This window comes from Melospiza melodia, chromosome 7 (genome assembly GCF_035770615.1).
Source record: "Melospiza melodia melodia isolate bMelMel2 chromosome 7, bMelMel2.pri, whole genome shotgun sequence".
Taxonomy (NCBI): Eukaryota; Metazoa; Chordata; class Aves; order Passeriformes; family Passerellidae; genus Melospiza; species Melospiza melodia.
In genome coordinates, this window is record NC_086200.1 from 28930318 (window position 1) to 28951761 (window position 21444).

Genomic DNA, 21444 nt, shown 5'->3' on the forward strand with positions numbered 1-21444 from the left:
TCCCACCTCCCTGTGCCCCTGGCAAAGATTTCAGAGGACACAGGTCCCATCTTATATTTCAAAAAACCATTTTATTTACAATATTGTACACGTTGACCCCCAAGTTAGTGATTTTCCCTGCCTGAGCCCATGAGCAGCAGCAAAACTCATCCCTGCAGAAGAGAGTGAAGAGCAGAGCTGTGCTATGAGAGTGAGGACAGTGCCCAGAGCTGGAGCAGAGCACAGAGCAGCACCTGCCCTGTGGCCAAGAGTTGCCTGCCCTGCCAAATTTGAAACCCTGCTGATGGAGAGGGAAGAAGAGGGACAGCACCCCAGGACAGGCACCAGGCCATGCTCACAGCACTGGGGTGAAGCTGAGGGGAGCCACCCGGGCTCCTGCCACTCATTTGCCCCGAGCCCAGAGCTGCAGCCCTCTGCAGGGCTTGGTGCCCTGTCCCTGTGCTGGGACAGCAGTGACAGCAAACAGTGCAGAGCCCCTGTCCCCTTCCAGTTTGCCCCAGCACCTCAGAGTGAGGCAGGGCTGGAGGCTGCAGCTTCTTCCCTGTGAGATGTGGGACACAAGAGCATTGCAGGCCAGTGCCCACCATGGCTGCAGGTCCAGAGCTATCCCAGGGCCCTGTGGGCTGCCAGGCTCAGCTGAAGAAATATGTGGAATCCATCACTTGCTTCAGGTTGAATTCACCTGAGGGGAGCAAAGGAGAGGGCAGAGAGTGATGTGGGGATGGACAAAGGGAGGGAAGTGGGTTCAATGTATGAAGGATCCCTGCCCCTGCACTGTGCTGCCCATGGAGCCACTCCAGAGAGAGGTCAGGCAGAGCCAGATGGCCTGGCAGACACAGGGCTGAGGGATTAGAAGGAGTTAAACTAATTGCCTTAATCCCATTGCATGTATATCATCTAGATCCTGGCAATTACCATGCCCAGGCCCTCGCTCCCATCTCTGAGCAAATGCTCAGGGTTGGAAACAGATGGGAGCAGAACAAGAGCAGGATGGGAAGAGCTGGGTCAGCCTGGGGGAAATCCCAGGGACGCAGGGAGGACGGCAGGGAGCACTGACAGGAATGCTACAGGGGAATGTGGACATGCTGGACTGCTCTGCCCCATGGCACTGCAGGAGAGGAAACCTGATCCAAGGAGACAGCTCTGCCTTTTTGCCTTTTGGTGGTTTTGGGGGCCACTCCATCTCATTCCCCTTGTTTCCAAAATGCTCCTGAGCTGTGCATGTTCCTGCCCCATGCTCCTACCTGTGCTGGGGACATTTGACAGCTGCTCCTTCAGTCTCTTCTGCCAGTGGGCTATGGGCTCTGTGCTGGAGCTGGATGAACTAGAAGGAAGCAAATAAACACAGGTTATCTGGAACCAGGCACACCCTCCTCTACTCCCTAATGCAGCCTCTGACAACAGGATTCAGCTCTTCCAAAACAGACCAGGCACCCCAGAGTGAGAGCAGGAGCTCAGCCCTAGCAGCCCAGGCCAGGCTTTAAGGCTGCCAAACCCTCCCCTGGTTCTGCAGCAAGAGAGTGAAGAACCCTTGGGTTTTACACAGCTTTTGAAGGTGATTTGTGTGTCAAGCAAGAAGGAAGGACAGCTTCCCCACCCAGGCAGGTGACACAATCTGTGAGCACCTGCTCATGACCTCTGTGAGGTGGAAGGGAAAACCCAACAGGTCAGGAATACCTGCAGTACTTCTCCAGCATGAACTCAGACAGATCCTGCAGAATCTTCTCGCTGTGCAGAGCCACAAACTGCTGCCGACAGACCTGACCCAGGGAGACAACAGGGAGGAGCAGCTTAGCAGGTGTTTTCTCTCCTTCCAGTGACAGGTCAGAGGTGAGGGGCAGGGAGAGCAGCAGGAGTGGGAAGGGGGAACTGCCAGACAAGGGTGAAGGGAATCAGCCTGGGGAGGTGTGAAGCACAGGTCGACCCTCATTAGCACAAAAGGCCTTGGGAAGGACCCAGGGCAGGGCAGGGGCACTGGCTGCCAGAATCTGTGGACTCTGGGCTGTTTATTCCCTGTTTCCACAGATTCTCCCACACACTCCCTGCAGAGTGGGAGGAGAATGGGTACCATGAAATCAGCTGTGACCGCCAGCAAACATCCCAGGCTCACCTCACCTCAGGGTGAATCAATCAGCCTATGGAGCAAAGCCCAGGGGAGGCGAGGCCTGGCGTGGGCACAGAGCACAGATCAGCAAGATTTGCTCCCAAGGGAGCCAGGAGGACACTTTTACCTGGTTCATGACATCCACGGTGAGCGCGTGAGTCCAGTAGCAGTCATGGACTGAGACGAAGGTCAGGCCCTTCCTGGGAGGGGGCAGAGGAGCCATGAGGCAGAGCTGGGACCCCTCTGTGTGACCCCAATCAAGAGGGGGACCCCCTGCACAGCAGCTTTTCAGAGGGAGTTCCCAATTCCAGGATCTCCCTGTCCTTGTCCTGCTTCCTCCTTTCCTTCTCTGCCAGGAGCCCCATATTCCCACCCACCAGGGGTTCCTCAGTCCCATGTGATGTTTTGCCCCAAAAATTCTCTCCCAAGAGAGTCCATGGCAGAGGAGCCATGAAGCAGAGCTGAGACCCCTCTGTGTGATGGACCCACCCCATGTAGAACCTCTGGCTGGGACAGGAGCATCCCCACACAAGAGGGAGACTCCCTGCATAGCAGCTTTTCAGAGGGAGTTCCCAATTCCAGGATATCCCTGTCCTGCTGCCTCCTTTCCTTCTCTGCCAGGAGCCCCAAATTCCCACCCACCATGGACTCCTCAGTCCCATGTGATGCTTTGCCCCAAAAATTTTCTTCCAGAAGAGTTCTGAGCCAGGTGAGAGGAGCCCAGCTGCCCACTCCCTACCTGAGGCAGTGCAGTGCTGTGAGCATCATGTGTGTGGAGTCCAGAGAGTGGATGAAGTTGGGGGGAAAGGCATTCTTCTGCTTCACAGTGTCAGGTTTCCTGCAGGACAAAGCAGGGCACAGAGGAGCTGGGGCATTTCAGGGCCAGAGATGACAGCACTGGCACAGAGATGGTGACACCCAGCCTGGGGGTGAGGGGGCTGCCCTGTAGAGCCCCAAGCCCTGCTGCTCTGTCTTTCTGCAGCTCAGGAGCCATAACAGGAGCTCTGGCACTCCCTGACAGCTTCCCTGATAGGAAAGCTTTATCCCCAGAGCACAGGCTGGTGCAGGCCATGGCTTTGTACTTACTGGCTGCTGTTGGGGGTTTTCACACTCAAGCGCTGCATGCCACAATTCAGCTGTGGGGAGAGAGGGCACCAGTGTCACCCTGCTGGGCTGGGCACTGCCCCCCTCCTGTGCCTCTCCAGAGTGTCCCAGCACCACAGCAGTGCCACTGCCCAGTGACACTTTGCCCAGCTCCCCTCCTGAGGCTTCTGGCAGGCATCTGAACCCCTTCACCCTCTCAGGGTGAACTGGCCCAGGAAGGAGCTGGGCTGGGGGGCTGTGAGTCAGCACAGCAGCACGTGGGAGGTGCCAGCACTGAGACTGAGTCACAGGAGCCCTGAGGAGGCTCTCAGAGCGGGGAACGGCCCGTGCCCCAGCTGCCTGAGTGGGATGGAGCCACAGAGCTTCCTCAGCAGCTCACCCACACACTCCAGGCTCTGCAGGGAGCCATGAGGCTGGAGGATGTGCCTGCACTCGGGGATCCTACCTGCTCTGCAGGCTCACCCACCAGTGATGCCAACCTGCCAAGCCTTAGCCCAGGCTGTGTTTTCCCTGCTCCCACCATGGCACAGGGAGGATGGGGACCATGAAACCTGCCACTGGAGCCCAGGCTGTCCTCTCCCTGCTCCCACCATGGCACAGGGAGGGTGGGGGCCATCAGTCCTGCCCCTGGACACTCACCACAGTGGACCTGGAGCGATAGTAGGGCTGGATGATGGGCAGCCCCAGAGGTGTGACCCACTCCACTGTCCGGCCTGACTGGGCAATGAGCTTGGCACTCTCTGTCAGCCAGTTCTTCAGAAAAGGAGAGGAAGGAGCTGAGTTAGTGTGGAGCTGGGAGACCCCATCCCCTCCCAGCACAGGCCACCCTCACTCCTGCCACAGAACTCCCCAGGGCTTACTGGGGGGTTTGGCACAATCCCACACCTCTGGGCTGGGGCAGGAGGATCCTCGCTGGGCCAGGAGCCAGGAGAACCATCTTTCCCCATGGAGCATCCCCTTGTCCATGCATAAATGGACCAGGGAAGGAGAAAAAGTGGAAATAAAGGGCAACAGGCTCCCTACCTGGATATCTCGAGTTGCTGAGAACATCTCCTTGATGCTGTTGAACACCTGCTTCACCAGATAATGAGATGCTTCCCACAAATACTCCTGGCACAGAGCAGGGAGCCACGGGTCATACAAAGGGACAGCCAAAAAGAGGAAAGTGCCAGGACCCAGGGAGGGGGGACACACAGCAATGGTACCTCGGGGAACTCATCGATCTCCTTGAGGCGTTTCTCGATCTGCAGGCGGCCGCCGTAGCGCGTGACCCCGTACACGACCGTCATCACCGTCTGCTTCACCACCTTGCGGCTGATGAAGCCCTGCAGCACCTGGGCAATCTTCAAACCCCTCTCAGCATCCTTCTTCCGAAACTCCTCCACCTGAGAGAGTGCCTCTAGTCAGGACTGGCATGAGCCACGCTGGCTGGAGGCCTGTAGGAGCCTCCCAGCTGGGCACTGCCTGGCTCAAGCTGCCAGCAGGATCCCTGCAGCCCATTTTCCCCACCCTGGATAACAGAAGGCACCAGCTGAAGGAATTCAGTGCCTGCAGAGCCTTCCCTGCTGCTTTAGAACTTCTTCTGAAACTCCTCCACCTGAGCAGAATGCCTCTAGTCAGGACTGGCATGAGCCACGCTGGCTGGAGGCCTGTAGGAGCCTCCCAGCTGGGCACTGCCTGGCTCAAGCTGCCAGCAGGATCCCTGCAGCCCATTTTCCCCACCCTCGATAACAGAAGGCACCAGCTGAAGGAATCCAGTGCCTGCAGAGCCTTCCCTGCTGCTTTAGAACTTCTTCTGAAACTCCTCCACCTGAGCAGAATGCCTCTAGTCAGGGCTGGCATGAGCCACGCTGGCTGGAGCCCCCTCTGTGGTTGGGGACCTTCTCAGCTGGGCACTGCCTGGCTCAAGCTCCCATCAGGATCCCTCCCTGCTGCCTTGGAACTTCTTCTGAAACTCCTCCCCCTGAGCAGAGTGCCTCTAGTCAGGGCTGGCATGAGCCACACTGGCTGCAGGCCTGTAGGAGCCTCCCAGCTGGGCACTGCCTGCCCTCAGGATCCCTGCAGCCCATTTTCCCCACTCTGCATAACAGAAAGCAGCTCCTGAAGGGATCCAGCATGGATAACAGTGCCTGCAGAGCCTTCCCTGCTGCTTTAGAACTTCTTCTGAAACTCCTCCACCTGAGCAGAGTGCCTCTAGTCAGGGCTGGCATGAGCCACGCTGGCTGGAGCCCCCTCTGTGGCTGGTGAGACCCTCCCAGCTGGGCACTGCCTGTCCCAAGCTCCCATCAGGATCCCTTCAGCCCATTTTCACCACCCTGCATAAGAGAAGGCACCTACTGAAGGGATCCAGCATGGATAACAGTGCCTGCAGAGTGTCCCCTGCAGCCTCAGCCCTGTCCCTTGGTGCCAGCTGGGACAAGGACACAGCTTGACTGTGCCTCAGAGCTTTGGTTCTCCTGCCTCTGCCCCCCAGTGATAACTGAGCCAATTCTGCACCCCCATGAACTCTTCCTGCTCTCTGGAGAAAACCTGCTGAGACCCAATGGGAGATGCAGGGTCCAATGCCACCTGAATGAGCCTCTCAGCACTCTCCCAGTGAAAAATTTCACATCACATCTTGCAAAGAAACCAAAGACTTTGTAGCAGGACCAAGGCTGAATCTCTACCCACTCCTTCCAACTCAGCTCAAGGAAGAAAAATCTCACAACCCATGGGCCAGCCAGCTGTAACCAAGAGATGAGGAGCATCCCTTGCTCTCTTCCACCTCTTCAGCCTAGTCCTCCCAGGCTTCATTCAGGACTAGTGATGACAGCAGAACACAGAGGGGATTTCTCCACGAGGACAGATTTCCAGTCAGATCCACTCATGCCTCCCCAGCTCTCTGCACACTCATCCCCACCTTTCTCCTTGGGAGGTGACACCCTGTGCACACCAAGAGGAGGAGGCAGGTCCAAAAGGACCCTGTGTGTCCCCACAGAGCCTCACCTGCTGGGCCACTGCACTGTAGACATCCTGAGGGAGCCCACAGGGCACCAGGTTGACGGAGGCAGCGCCGCTGAGGTCCCGGCCGAGCGCTGCATAGTGCTGCAGCCCATTGCAGGAGCCATCCTGCAGGGAGAGCACCAGGAAGCAAGGGGTTAATGCATGGACAGAGCCCTGCTCATCTGCCCCCTCCCCATGCACAGCCACCCCGGCCTCAGGTGGTTTTTATTTCCCCTCCCCACTCTTCAGAGCAGTGACCATCTCCCAGCAGTGACCATTTGCCTTCTGGACAGGTTTCCTGCCTGAGTCCATCCCCAACTGCTGTGACCTGGGAGGTTTAAAATCAGAAACCTCACATCTCAACCTCTGTGGGTTTCCAAAGACATCAGAGCTCTGTGGAAACACTGAAAACCAGAAAATTGGGAAAACACCGAATATATCTGGGATGCTAAAAGCAGCCCCAAGAGGCAGCAGTCAAAACAACCTCAGCAGTGGGATCAGAGGCAGGAAAAGGCAGAGATCCCCCAGGAAGCCCCAGCTGGCTCTGAAAACAGAAACCAGCTCCCACCCAGATTTCCCAAAGCTGCACCAGAGGCACAGTGAATGTCTGCCACAGCAGCTGCCCTTGCAGCCCTGCTGGAACCAAGAGCAGCCCAGGTGGGACAGACAGGACCTGAAGGATGGTGCAGGAACATCTTGGTTCTCCCCAGACTGCACTGTGATGGCAGTGCAGTTTCTCACAGATGTGCTGCTGTTCCTGTCCCCCTGTGCTCAGGATCTCCCAGACACCCCAGGACTGTCAGGTTCCTCAAGCAGGGCCCCCTTTCTCTCCCCACTCCCTGCAGTGTGGAAAGGCAGCACCAGGACCTGATGGCTCTGTTAATTGAGCACTGATGACTCAGGCTGAACGAGACTCTGGCACCTTCCAGAAGTCCTTGCTGATGATATTTCATAAACTGCACCCTCCACACGCCCCCAGCTGCTCTCTTGACCTTTTGTTGTCATCAAAATATCAGACCTGACTGTCTCATGTATATTCCAGGCAGAAAAATTGCTGCCCTCCTCACTCAGTCATGGCCACCTGATCTCCTCAAAAGAAAAAGGAGCAGCCACCCCTCACCTATGGCCACTATCAGCCTCAAAGCTGGGCAGCCAGGGGGGACAGGTGCCTTCAGGGAGCACCTGAGCAGGCACAGGGCACATTGTGACAGGCCACTGAAGGTGGGGGACAATCACATCTGTCCCTGTGCCCTTCCTCAGAGTTCCAGACCTTACATATTGCCTCTTGCAGAGCTGCTTGGCTTCAGGCACAGAGCAGGAGTGGAGAAAGGCCTCCAAAGCACAGCTCTGAGCATTCCAGCCAGCCAGGTGTTGCCCTGCTGGGCCAGCTTCCAGTCCTGATCCTGTGCCTGCAGAAGGTGACACTGGCCTGGCTCTCACCCTGCAGCAGCTGCCAGCGAGCTCCCAGCTGGGCTCTGCTCGAGCCAAGGGAAGTGAGGCAGCCCTCAGATGTTCCAGCTCATGGATGGCTGCAGGCAGCAGCAAATCACCAGAGTTCTCATGCCAAAATGCCCCACACTGCATTTCTATTCCTAAGAAAACCCAGCCACGTGGAGCAGGGATTGCAGAGCTGGAGACCTGGATGCTCCTTCCCTGCCCTGCTGAGCCTCACACAGGCTGTGAGGATCTGCCAGGCTCCTACCTGGTGAACTGGGAAGGAGGATCTGCCAGGCTCCTACCTGGTGAACTGGGAAGGAGGATCTGCCAGGCTCCTACCTGGTGAACTGGGAAGTGAGAGATGTAGGCTGCAGGGTCTGGGGACCTCGAGGCTTTGGCGATTTCCATACAGCATGCCAAGGCTTGCCAGGGCTCATCTGTGTCCATCCACCACTTCCTGCCCTGGGAATGAGAAAGGCCAGGCTGGTGGGAGCAGGCAATGCTCCTGTGCACCTCAAATCACAAGCAGGAGCCCCTGAGCACCTGGGGTACACTGGGTACAGCACCTCCCCACCATGCCTCCACTTCCCATCATGTTTTCAGACAGGAACAGGTTATTTAGGAATTTAGGTTATTTGCCTTCTCCCTTTTTACCTCTCAAACATCTTTCCTAATGTTTTTGTTACAAAATCCATTCTGATTTCCATTTTATTTTACTTCACGTACCGTGAGCGGGTGGTCAGCCGAGTCCAGGATGTCCTCCATGATTTCATTGGCATACTCCAGCCTCTCCTGCAAGGCATTCTTCTTCTTCAGCCCTGTCAGGTTGATGAGGTGGATCTTCAGCCAGTCAAGTCCCTTGGGGCCCAGTGGCCTCCCCTCTGCAAACAGCAGGATGGCCCTGGTGACATCGTTCCCCAGGTGGTTGAAATAGGGTGGGCATGGGTAAGTCCTGCCACGGAAATCCATGTTGTGAGGGAACCAGAACACCTTGTCCCTGACATAGTTGGCAATGGAGAGCTTGTAGAGAGCATCCATGCGCAGGCTGTGCATCTCTGCAGCCTTCTTCTTGCACAGGAACACCTCGTGCTTGAAGGATTTGCTCCAGGTGGAGGAATTGCCAGGAGGAGTGGGAGGCTTGGGAGCCTCAGAGAGGGGTGGTGGGATGTCCAGCTTCTCATCCCCTTTGTCATTGAAGATGGAGATGATGATATCCAGCACTGGCTGGTTGATCTTCCAGGCACAGTTGCCCAGCTGGTTGAGGGCATCCAGCACGGGGTGCAGGTTCACCAGGGGACACTGCTCCAGCAGCAGCTGGTGGTGGGTGGTGTCATCCATGAAACGCATCAGTTTGGTGTCACTGAGGACAAAGGCACCAAAAGTGGGGGAGGTCCAGGGCACAGGGGGGCACAGCATGGGCATGGCAGAGGAGTTGAAGGTCAGCGTGGTCTCTGCAGCGTTCGACACGAGCTGGGAGAAGATGGGATGGGGCCTTATCAGCCCGACCTGGAGAGGAGGATCAGCAGCAGAGGGTTAGGGCTGGAGTGTGGGAGAGCCTGTGGTCAGTCAGACATCCCACAAGGATCATGCCAAGTAAGGTTAAACCCTTCTCACCTGCTGAGGAGAGGTAAAATCAGCAAGAACTGCTAACTCTGCTATCTGAGTATAAAACCTCAGTCTCCTTACTTTCAAAGGACAATAGTAATCCAGTGGTTTTAGGAGCCACTCATCTTGGTGCAAGTCCAAGTGAAAGTAATGAACCTCTCACCAGTCCTAACCACATTCATACTCTTAACCCTAGTAACCCTCTCCACCCCCATCCTATTTCCACTTCTATCCAACAACCTCAAGAACACAATTACAAACACAGTCAAAACTTCCTTCTTATCAGCCTAATCCCAATAACAATCTACATCCACTCTGGAACAGAAAGCCTCACCTCCTTCTGAGAATGAAGAATCAAGGGCTCCTAAAGCATCCCTGAGCAGGAATGGCAGCAAGGACACAAAAGAGCCTTGCAAGGGTCTGATTTTGAGAAAGGGGAGCCCTGCACAGGAGCCCCCAGGATGAGGCTCACCTGCCAGTTACTGTAGAAGGAGTAGACGTGGTAGAGGACGGGGATAGGCTTGGACTCCAGGCGACGATTGAGGATGTTCCTGGGCACCTTCACAGCCTTCACCAGGAGCTCCAGCATGTGCATGCCCAGGCGCATGAGGAGCACACAGGGCCACGTGCAGGACTTCAGGTTGAGGGAAGGCCCAAAGCCTGCTTCTGCCACCAGCTTCTCCCAGTATTCCCGTGGCAAGTACTGCTTAGGCTGGGAGAAAATACAGACAGCTGGAGTGGATCAATCTACCTGAGATATGGCCCTGAGAAGGAATCTCCTATCTTTGTGTCCCCAAAGGTCCTTCCTGATAGAGGTGTTTGGGGAAGGAGGGCTGAGGAGGCTGTGTCACAGACACCTTTTATGAAAAATCCTTTCCTTAGGATTTTTTCTCCTGAGAAGCTGGGAGGCCTCAGGAACAAAATGTAAACAATGATTATCTGCTGCTGTGGAATGCAACAGGTGCATCTGTGATTGGCTCATGTGGTTGCTTCTAATTAATGGCCAGTCACAGTCAGCTGGCTCAGACAGAGAGTCTGAGCCACAAACCTTTGTTATCATTCCTTTCTATTCTTAGCTAGCCTTCTGATGAAACCTTTTCTTCTATTCTTTTAGTATAGCTTTAATATAATATATATCATAAAATAATAAATCAAACCTTATGAAACACGGAGTCAGATCCTCATCTCTTCCCACATCCTAAGACCCCTGTGAACACGGTCACAAGGGTGGGCTGAGCCCAACAGTGAGAATGGGAACAGTGGCACTGCACCACAGCCCAGTGCTGACACCCTGTCCCCACATCATCCTGCCCAGACTGCAGCCCTGCCTGCCCCTACGAGCACCCAGCTCTGAGAACAACCTGCTCACCTACCCAGAGCAGCAGGCTTGGCCCCTTCTCCCCTCTTGTCCTCTCATGCCCTGCAAAGCCCCAGAGCTTTCCTGCATGGACTCCTGGCCCCAAGGGCTCCTACCTGGCTGTCCTTTGCCAGCAGCTGGATGTAGCTCTCATAGATCTGCTGCACCTTCTCCAGCTGGCCACTGTGCAGCTTCCTCTGGATGATGTACCTGTCATAGACCTTGGAGCCCAGCTCCCTGGCCAGCACTGCCAGGGACTCACCTTGTGGAGACAGGTCATTGAGGATCTGGGAAAGGCAAAAAGGGTCTTAGGAAGGAGGAACAGAGAGATGCAGCAGAAAGAACAGAAGTTAAAGCTGCTGTGCAGGGAGCACAGAAAGATGCTGATTTCCATGATACTGAACAGATGGTGAGGAAGGAAAAACAACCAGGACAGAGCATGGATTTCTCTGGCTGCTCTGCAAAAGGAGCAGACAGCCTGAAGTTAATAACCTCATAAACCTCTCAGGAAATCCCAATTCTGCTCAAGTGGGACATTAGTGCTCTGTGACACCCCCATGCTGACAGTCCAGCCCCACTCCTGGGAGGGTAGGGCAGGCTCCTACCTGCAGCATGATGTCCACATACTCCTCATCTGGCAGCAGACACAGGTAGGGGTAGAGGACGTTGTACTTGGACATCCTCTTGGGCCTGGCCATGCTGCGCTTGGAGTTGTGCAGGGCCTGCAGGATGGCATCGCGCCACTGCGAGCGCAGCGTGCCCAGCAGCTCACGCTGCAGGAAAAGGAAGGAAGGGAGCTGGTCAGCATGAGCAGCCTGCTCTCTACCTCATGGAGCCTCAGCTCTCACCCACAGGTCCTGAGGGCTGTCCCAAACCCAAACTTTACCGCTTTGATGGCCTGTGGGGTCAGGGGCTTGGCTGCCTCCACGGACTCGATGGTCACGGTGTTCTTCAGCTCCATGTGCAGCTGCTGCTGGAAGCGCTCCTGCAGCTCCTGCACGGAGAAATCCAGCTTGGGGTACACCCCCATCGTCTCCTGCAATGGCAGAGAGGCAGTCAGTGCCAAAACTGGGAGGAGAAGCCATGCTCATTCTCCCAGCTTCCCTGCAAGAGGAACCATTGTGGTACAATTCTGGGTTGAAAGCACCTCGCTGGGATCTCTGGGCCCAGAGGTCTCTCACACCCAAATCCCAGAGGCTGCTCTGCTCCTTGTGTTATGCACCTCTGCAAGTACCCCCTCCCATGCATGCAGGCCATCTCCAGCCCCCTGCAAACCCTCTGCTTTGCTGTTCCTCTTAGGTATTAATATTAGTAATGTCATCCATTCAATGTTTTCTGTGGGTTATTGGGCACAGATCAGGTTAAAAAGTTTTTTCTTTCTAGCCCTCCCCTGGGCTGTACCTAAGAACACCTTCAACACCTCCCACCTTCAACACCTCCCTGAGCACTGTGGCTTACTCTGGAATAGAAGTCCTGGAGCAGAGAAGACTTGCTGATCTTGGGGCTGGGTGGAGGAGGCAGCTGGTAGTTGGGCTGGACAGTCCTGATGGCAAACAGCACCTTCTCCTTCTCATCTTCCTCAAACAGGCACTTTTGGAAGAGCTCATCCACATGGAAGCCACTGCTGTTCAGCTGCTGCAGGTATCTGAGGAGGGGCAGACAGGACAGGCTGGATCTTCCCCAGGGGCCTGAGCATGTTGTAGAGGAGCTGCCTCAGCACAGCCTGTCCCACAAGGTCACCAGCAGCCTCAGGTTACAGGGATCAGGTGTCCATCCCTCAGCCTGCACTGCTGCAGAGCTTCCTGGGCAGGGAGGCCTCTGCAGCTGCCCACAGGCAGCCCCACAGCCTGTGCTGCCCTGCCACAGCTCCACACGTCCAGCACAGCCCCCTCAGAGGCAGCTGACTGGAGATATTCCCTCAAGGCAGATAGAGTGTGTCAGCAGCCAGAGGACAGAGAGCAGTGATACATCCCTGAGGTTCACACGAGTGCATCAGAAGCTTTCTCCATCCTCTGAGAGGAGCTGGCTGTGCCTCCAGCCTCAGGCACTGCCCCTAAGCCCAGCCTGTGGGATCTTCCAGGGCTCTTTGAGCTGCTCCCTTTAGCACTGACACTTTCCTGTCCATGAAATCTACCATCCTACCTTGCTATCTTTAGCACTGACACTTTCCTGTCCATTATTCTCTATAAAATCTACCCTGAATCTCCTGACCAAGCTCCTCTGGAGAGCTCTGCAGGAACCAGCTGTGTGACTGAGCCCACCAAAATGGGCAAACCCCACAGAAGGGCCACAAAAACAAACAGAGGAGCCATAAAATAAAGCAAGGAGCCAAGCCATTCCCGCCAGGCAGCAACAGAGGGAGCAGAAGTGAGATGTCTGGGATGGCTGTGGAACCAAGGAATCCCTGACTGGAGAGGGCCTCTCCCAGCCCAGCTCTGGGGGGAACAGTGCCTGTTCACACCTTCCACATCTCCTCTCCCTGCACAACCTCACACAAACTCCCCAGCAGTGGGGGTGGCAGGGAATGTGCTCCACCCACCCCAAAATCTGGCCATGGGAAGTGGCTCAGAGCATCCAGGTGGGCACACAGAGGGGACAGCTCTTCCTGACCCCAACCCAGTGCATGTGCCAGCATGTGGAGCTCCTGAGGCAGGTGTTACCTCAGGACAGCTTTGGCAGGTGACTGGGTCCTTCCTGCACACTCCAGGGCTGTGGCATAGGAGTCCAGGTTGGGCTGGAGACCTGCAGCCTCCAGGATGGAAAACAATCGCTCCAGGCGGTTCAAAGAGCCCTGCAGGAGAGAGGGGAAGGAAAATGGGGTCACTGAGAAGGAAAAGGGGGCTGGGGTCACTGGGAAGGGAAGGTTTGGGAAGGTTTGGGAAGGGAAGGTTTGGGAAGGTTTGGGAAGGTTTGGGAAGGTTTGGGAAGGGAAGGTTTGGGAAGGTTTGGGAAGGTTTGGGAAGGTTTGGGAAGGTTTGGGAAGGTTTGGGAAGGTTTGGGAAGGGAAGGGAAGGGAAGGGAAGGGAAGGGAAGGGAAGGGAAGGGAAGGGAAGGGAAGGGAAGGGAAGGGAAGGGAAGGGAAGGGAAGGGAAGGGAAGGGAAGGGAAGGGAAGGGAAGGGAAGGGAAGGGAGTCACTGAGAAGGGAAGGAGTGAGAAGGGGAGAAGGCTGTGCACACCAAGAAGGGAAGGGGGCCGTGGACATTGAGAAAAGAAAGGAGGCTGGGTTCACTGAGAAAGGAAGGAGTGAGAAGGGAAAGGGGCTGTGGACACTGAGAAGGGGGTTGTGCACACTGAGAAAGGAAGGAGGCTGTGGACATGGAGAAAGGAAAGGAGGCTGGGGTCACTGAGAAGGGAAGGGGGCTGTGGACACTGAAAAAGGAAGGAGTGAGAAGGGAAAGGGGCTGTAGACATTGAGAAAGGAAGGAGGCTGTGGACATGGAGAAGGGAAAGGGGCTGTGGACACTGAGAAGGGAAAGGGGCTGTGGACACTGAGAAGGGAAAGGGGCTGTGGACACTGAGAAGGGAAAGGGGCTGTGGACACTAAGGGAAGAAGGCTGTGCACACTGAGAAAGGAAAGGAGGCCATGCAGTCACTGAGAAGGGAAAGGGGCTGTGGACACTGTAGCCAGTGGGAAAGGAGGCTGAGCACACCGACACAAACACCCCCCAAATCACAGCTCCACGCCCCTCTACTTTTCAGATTTAGTCAGATCTAACCTACCCTTTCCCCACTCCTCTCAAAGCCACCTCACAGGGATCTGTGGCCTCATGCCAGCTCAGTCCCCCTTGCCAGCAGCCCTGCTTGGACACTTGCTGCAGTGACCAGCACAGATCAAGGCAGCTGGAGGCTGCTCCTCACGAGCCAGCCCCTCTCCCACCCGGGGCAGCAGGCTTTGGTACCTTCCTGGCCCAGATGCGCATGACGATGTTGAAGGCACCCACATCCATCACCTTCCTCTTCACGGGGGAGCTGTGGCACAGCAGGAGGTACCTCTCAGCCTCCTCTGCCTGCTGCAGGAACAGGAAGCACTCCAGGTTGGCCTGGATGGTCTGCTGCAGCACCTGCTGGTTGCTCGTGTCCTTTGGCATCTTCTGAGGCCTCTTCAGCTCTGCAGCTCCCTTCACCTCCACCACCCTGGGCTTGTTGTGGGGGCTGCCAGAGCTCTGGGTCCAGGCAGGGGCTGCTTTTGTCTTTGGGATCTTTGGGCTCTGTGTGGTTTTTGTTTTGGGTGTGGCCTCTCCCTTGGCCTCCAGAGCCAGCTGGGAGGCAGCACTGCCCAACTCCTGCTTCATCTTTGGCTGCTGGCCGTACATCTCCTTCTGCAGCTTTTTGGCCCAGGTGCTGGACTGAGCCAGGCCATCACCCTGTGCCCTGGGAATGGGCTGCTTCTCCTTGGGGCCAGGGACCACAGCCTCCTGGAACTTGTCATTGTCCAGTGCAGCCACTTCCACTTTGCTGACTGTCACCTCTGGGACGCTACTGCCCTGCAGCTGCTTGGCTCGAGCCTTCAGCACTAGTGGGAAACAGAGAGGTGATGGGAGACAGGGCACAGCAAAAATCTCTGTCCTGTCCTCACCCTGGAAGCACCAGGATTGGGCTCAAAAAAAAGGGTTCACACAAGAACTTCATCCCTTCTTGGCTCCAAAACAGAGACACCAACCTCTGTCTCTCTAAGATCTACCTGCACACCAGGAACCCACCTCAGCACCCCTGGAATGCACCCCAGGATCCCTGGAACCCATTCCAGCATCACAGGAACCCACCCCATCCCAGAACCCCATCCTAGGAACCCACCCCAGCATCCCAGGAACCCACTCCAGCATCCCTGGAACCCATCCCAGCATCTCTGAACCCACCCCAGCATCCCTGAACCCACCCCAGCATCCCTGGAGCCCACCCCAGCACCCAGGAACCCACCCCAGCATACAGAAACCCACCCCAGCACCCCTGGAACCCAGCAGTGTCACTGCCAGGGAAAAAGCAACAGCCCAGGCTGCTCTGCCTGCTGTCTGCTCACTGCATCTCTCCCAGCACTCACCTTCCAGCAGCTCTGTCCTCTCACAGGGGACATTTCTGTTCGCCTTCTCCTTGGTGCTGGCAGAGGAGTAGCTCCTGAAGATTCTCCATGGAATCCCTGCCATGAGGAACGCAGAGGTGTGGGCGGTCAGAGAAAGCTCCACACCCTCAAACACTCAATGTCCCCCACTCTGCCCCATGGCCTCAGCATGGACAGGGTGAGTGAGGGATGTTCCTCAGCTCAGCTGCTCCAGCAGCAGCACAGGAGGGACAGGGCCACCCCTCACCCTCAGGAACCAGAGGCTCAGAAGGAACACGACCCCAGGGACACCACAAACCCCAGCGCTGTCAATGGGGTGGCAGCACCCCGAGACCCCCAGAGCATGTGGGTGCTATCCCATACCTGGGACACGACCCAGAGCTCCCGAAAGAGCAACAACATCCCAGCACTTCCACAGCCTCCACTCTACCCCTGGGGTGCTCACGACTCAAAAAGCGCCCCCCATGTTCCAGGTGTATCCCACAGAACGCTCAGCACCGTGGGGCGTCCCGGCCCAGCTCCGTCCGCACACTCCGCCCGTGTCCCGCTCTCCTGGTGTCCCCGCCGGTCCCCCCATGCCCCTCGGAGCCCCGGTGTCCCCCCGGTGCCCGTTCCCGCTCACCGGGCCCCCTCAGCCCGCCCGGGCCCCTCAGCACCGCCCGCAGCCTCAGCAGCGACATCCCCGGGCCACGCGCGCCGCGCGCCCCCGCGCATGCGCCGCGCCGCCGCGGGGCACGCCGGGAGCGCGAGTCCCTCTGCGCAGGACTACAACTCCCATGGTGCAGCGCGGCCACGCTCTGCGCCCCCTGGCGGCCGCGGCGGCCCCGACGGGGTGGGACGGGAGGAGCGCGGAGCCCGGGACGCGGCGGAGGCTCCGGGAGGTGGCGGAGCCGGGGAAAACGGTGGAGCCCGGCTGACCCGCGCCTCTCCGGCCCGAGCTCGGCGCATGTCAGGTGGGGCTACGGATGGACGCCACCCTCCGCAGGTGCTGACCCACAGCAGCCCCGCGCCCTCCGCCTCTCCCCGCGGCTCTCGTCCCGAGCCCGCCCATCGCGGCAGACGGCGGATACCGGACCGTGCTGTCCCCGCGGTGGTGGGCGAGTGACCGCGGGCAGTAAGTGACCCGGGACAGCCGTCGGGGCGCCGATTTATGAATGGGAGGCACCGCCCCGGTCCCCGCCCCGCCCATTCGCCGCCACCGCCCCGCCCCGGCCGCCCATCCCGGCCGCTCGCGCCGTCGGGGCCGGTCGCCGGTCGCCGCCGTGGCCATGGCCCATGGCCCGTCGCCCGCCTGTCGCCCGCCGCCCGCTGCCATGAGGCGCGGGGGCCCCGCCGCCATCGCCGCCTGCCTGGCCGGGGCTCTCGCCGTGCTGGCGGGGCCGGGACCGGGAGCGGGCAGTGCCACCGGGACCGGCCGGCGGCCGCCCCGCAGCTACGGGCACCTGGAGGGCGACGTGCGCTGGCGGCGGCTTTTCTCCGCCACCCGCTTCTTCCTGCGCATCGACGGCGGCGGCGGCGTGGAGGGAACGCGCTGGAGGGAGCGGCCGGGCAGTGAGTGCGGACGGGACCGGCACCGGGAACGGGGGAGAGCCGGGATCTGGGGCCGCCCCCCGCCCACGGCGCGATCCCGCCGGTGTTGGGGCTGCGGCGGAGGCGCCTCGGGTCGGTGACGGGACCCTCCATGCCCTGCCCGGGGAGAGCCCGCGGCTCTTCCCTCTGGGGAAATCTCAGTGCCCGCTCCTCCGGGAGCGCCAGAGCGGCGGGTCCTCGCTGTCCCCGCTGTCCCCCGGCGCTCCGGGAGCGCCACCGGCACCGGCTGCCCCCGTCACTGCCCCGTAGGAGCCGTAAGAGGGGCACGGCCACCGGCGGGCACTGCCCGGGCACCCGGCGGTGCTTTCCCAGCGGCTGGGGGGTTCCAGGGGGTCTCTCGGGGGTCCTTTGTCCCATCTTGTCCTGCCGGTTCACGATGTCCCCCTGCCCTGCATTCCCCATGGGCTGGAGGATCTGATCGTTCCCCCATTAACACACTGCGGGGGATGAAGGCTGAGGAGGAGGAGGAGGGGGGATGCAGGAAGCTTTGCGGTGATGCTGGTCCCAGAATGGGGCATCTGTCCGATGTGGGACAGCAGAACATCCCTGTCAGAGCAGGCTGGGACTCGAGACAGCAGGGTGGGCAGAGGGACAGGGTCCCCAGGGATGTGGCAGGGCTGCAAACGCCCAGGTATCCCATCGGGGCGCAGGGTCTGAGCTCCTGGGACACGGATGGGGGCAGCAGGCTGGCAGGACAGCAGCTGGACAAGGAGGGGGACCTTGGAAAAGATGTCCTGACAGGGTGTTGGGGTTTGGGGCAGGAGGGCTGCAGCACCCCCAGCCCATGTCCTGCTCCAGCACAGCCCCGGGACACGGCAGCCCAGCCCAGCCCAGCCCAGCCCAGGGAACCCTCCTGCGGTGTCGGAGGCTGTCGGGAGTCCCGAGCAGGCACAGTGCCAGCACAAAGCACCCCAACACGTTCCCTCCATGGTGTGGCCATGGGAGCTGGCAGGCAGAGCAGCTCCGGGCTGTACACGAGGCTCACTCTGCTTATCTGTGAGCGCCTGGGCTGGGCTCTGCTCCACAGCCCTCGCAGAAGCTGCTGGACCAGCCCCACTGGCAGCTCTGGGGTGGCAGGGGATCTTCAGGGACTCCCCCACGTCAAGCTCTGCATCTGCCCCATCCTCCCTGAGACCCCTTTGGGGCTGAGTGAGACTGGGAGCACTGGGAGCCGGCTCTGGCCAGGTACTGGGCAGGCACCTGCAAACAAAGGGCGGCAGAGCGCTGGCAAGAGAAGGGGGTTATTTTTAGAAAAGCACAAGGCCTTATAAATAGCAGCAGCTTCACACAGCGACCAAGTGGGATGGATTCACAGACACTCAGTCAGTGCCCTGTCAGTTCTTCCCGTGGCAGCAGGGCTGCAAATCCCGGGGGAGCCGAACGCTGCCCCAGTGCTGGATCCACCCTGCCCACTGCCAGCCTCCCGCAGGCAGGTGATGCCCAGGGAATGCCAACGATGCCAGGAGATTGATGAGAACCCCTTGCCCAGGGGCTGCAGGGTGCCCTCCCACCCTGTCCAGCCCTGCAGTGGTGCCCAGTGGCCGATCCTGCTGCTGCTCCGGCGCTTTCTGCTGCCCTGTCCACATCGCTGGACATTCCTTCTCCCCTTCCCTCCGTGCCTGGCGGGCAGCGGCGCTCGGGGCCGGCCGGCGTGAGGCAGTGCAGGAATCCAGAGGCCCCGATGATGCTCTGGGTGTTTCCCCGTGCCAGAGCCGCTGGTCTGACCGCATGCCTTTCCCATTAGCGGCAGAGCCGGAGCTCGGCGGTCGGGGCACACACACGCCAGCCCAGCTGTGGCTTCACAGCCGCCCCCTGGGCTCATCCTCAGTGCTCACAGCGCTGGGAATGGGGCTGCTCGTCCTCACTTTCCACCAGGAAATTTGGCATCCATGGACAGCACTGTGCAGGCTTATTCCTGCCCCACAGAGCTCTGCTGTGTGCCTTTGTCCACAATAACAGGATGAGTGCTGTCGCTGCCACCCCCATGCCCACTTGGCCCTGCGGGAGGCGGGTCAGGGCCCCGGGGCACCGCGGGCACCGTGCTGGGGATGGATGAACGGGCAGAGCTGCCAGGGAGGGCAGGACACACACGAGGTTGTGCTTGGCATCGCTCCCGCTTCTGCGAAGTGGCTGGACCCTGGGGAGGAGAGGAGTAAAGATCAAACCTTGCTTGGATCAGAGGTTCCTCCTCCCACTCCCAGCTTGGGCTGCAGCAACTCCCTCCCTCTAGAAGGAGGCCACTGTGCCCACAGAGCCAGCAGGGGCAGGGAAGGTCGCCTGTCCCTCCCTGGCTCACGCCGCGCTTCCCTGGCCCGCAGGCATCGTTGAGATCCGGTCGGTTCGTGTCGGCGTCGTGGCCATCCGGGCGGTGCACACCGGCTTCTACCTGGCCATGAACAAGCGCGGGAGGCTCTACGGCTCGGTAGGTCGGACGCTGCCTCCTGGCAGGGACTGCTCCAGAGTCACAGGCTCAGGGCAGGCTCGCCACAGGCTCCTGCTTTCCTTCACCTGCACCCACGGAAGGAGCCAGGGTCCTGCCCTGCCTCGCTCTTGGGGGTGCGAGGGGCTCCAGCTGAGCAGAGCCACCCCCTCCTCACCCCCTTCCCTCTCCTGCCAGAAGGAGTTCAGCCCCAACTGCAAGTTCACGGAGCGCATCGAGGAGAACGGCTACAACACGTACGCGTCGCTGCGCTGGCGGCACCGCGGCCGCCCCATGTTCCTGTCGCTCAACAGCAAGGGCCGGCCACAGAGAGGGGGCAGGACAAGCCGGCAGCACCTCTCCACACACTTCCTCCCCATGCTCGTCAGCTGAACGCCGTGGGCAGCTCCAGACGGTCCTGTAGGAAGAAAGAAAAAAAAAAAAAAAAAAAAAAAAAACAAGGAAAAAAATGTTATTTTATTTATGTACATATCTATTTTTTTTTGCTATTTATTGCTTTATTTTTAACGCACGGCAGAGGGATGTGGAAGGTAGATACTCCAGGCTCAGCCGTGCAGGGCTGTGGTTCTCCCAGTGTTCCCAAATTTGCCCTAAACCAGGACAGCCTGGCACAGGGCTGGTGTGGGGAACACGACTGGAGCAGGGGCCAGAATCTGCTTATGGCATCTCTGCAGGGCTGGGATGTACCAGCAGGCTGTCTGTGTCCGAGCTTCCGTGGCAATTAAAGCTGTGTTCGTGGTATGGAACAGGAGCAGGTCTTGGAGCTTTGATGGTGAACTTGGCTTGGCATGGGAGGGATTGGCTCCCGTGTGCTTGTGGCTGCAGCCACCAGTGTCACTGCTGCCACTGGCAGGGAGCCCAGCCGGTCCTTTGCCACATCCAGCTTTTCGCTGACCCCCGCCCACCCTGCAGGAGAACAGCCGCGGTGCTTCAGTGGCACAAAGGAGGGAGCAGGAGCAGGAGGCAGCTCAGATCCTCAGGCAGACACAGCTCCAGGGCTGTCCCTGGCCACAGCCAGTCCTGCAGCCCAGCTCTGCAGCCTCATCCCCAACAAGCTGGGACAGTGGACAGTGGTGAGGAGCAGCCCCTCAGCTGGAGGGCAGCATGGCCAGGAACAGCTCCTGCACCTCAGCGTGTGGCCAGGGCACATCCCTGCACCAGGCCAGGCCCAGCATCCCGGTCACTGTCACGTCAGACAGAGCAATGGCCCCAGCAAAAACCACCAAACTCGTTCCATTTCTGACCCAACCAGCTCCAAACGAGTCTGAGAGGGAACAGCTCTGTATTAACCATGTGCTGACTGTGGTGAGCCCCTGCCAGGTGGGCAGCACCTGCCATGCACCCACCCGGGACTTTGCTCAGCCCACTTGAAACCCATCTGAGTGCTGCTCACACATGAGAAATCATCCCCAAACACGTGGGGGAGCCAGGATGCCCCTGCCACAGCTGAAACAGTGGGAGAGGGAAGGATTTTCCAGGTTTCTTGTTTTGGTGACGAAACAGCAAAGCCTTTCCTCGGTGTGGGGTCAGCCGACGGACACGCGCAGGTTCAGCTGGGACCTTTTTTGCTGCCACCCACCTCAGCAGCCCAGGCTTGTGGCTCAACCCCTGGCAGAGGATGAGCCATTAACCCCGACACACCAGTCCTGAGATAAACCCTCCTGGGAGATGAAAGGCGCCGCCACACTGCCCAGCCAAGCTGAGGAAGAAAAACAGTCCGGGCAAGTCGCTCCCTGCCAGCCCCTGGCCCTGGCCCACAGCTGGGGAC

The 21444-nt window shown here is 58.8% G+C and overlaps 2 protein-coding genes across 2 annotated transcripts; one reads left to right on the plus strand and one right to left on the minus strand.

Annotated features, from left to right (window-relative positions):
- Positions 1 to 51: 51 nt before the first annotated feature.
- On the minus strand, positions 52 to 16336 carry POLRMT (RNA polymerase mitochondrial). Its single transcript, XM_063160986.1, has 21 exons — positions 16269 to 16336; positions 15629 to 15724; positions 14490 to 15103; positions 13250 to 13380; positions 12048 to 12234; positions 11476 to 11625; positions 11195 to 11362; positions 10706 to 10876; positions 9705 to 9944; positions 8354 to 9133; positions 7967 to 8089; positions 6194 to 6316; positions 4414 to 4593; positions 4232 to 4318; positions 3848 to 3961; positions 3191 to 3240; positions 2844 to 2942; positions 2232 to 2304; positions 1678 to 1760; positions 1245 to 1324; positions 52 to 682 (listed from the first exon to the last, which is right to left on the minus strand). Exons 1-21 carry the CDS (start codon positions 16324 to 16326, stop codon positions 633 to 635), a joined length of 3657 nt encoding a protein of 1218 aa, XP_063017056.1. The 5' UTR covers positions 16327 to 16336; the 3' UTR covers positions 52 to 632.
- Positions 16337 to 16492: 156 nt separating this feature from the next.
- FGF22 (fibroblast growth factor 22) lies at positions 16493 to 20288 on the plus strand. Its single transcript, XM_063160990.1, has 3 exons — positions 16493 to 16760; positions 19555 to 19658; positions 19854 to 20288. Exons 2-3 carry the CDS (start codon positions 19629 to 19631, stop codon positions 20046 to 20048), a joined length of 225 nt encoding a protein of 74 aa, XP_063017060.1. The 5' UTR covers positions 16493 to 16760; positions 19555 to 19628; the 3' UTR covers positions 20049 to 20288.
- The last annotated feature ends 1156 nt before the right edge of the window (positions 20289 to 21444 follow it).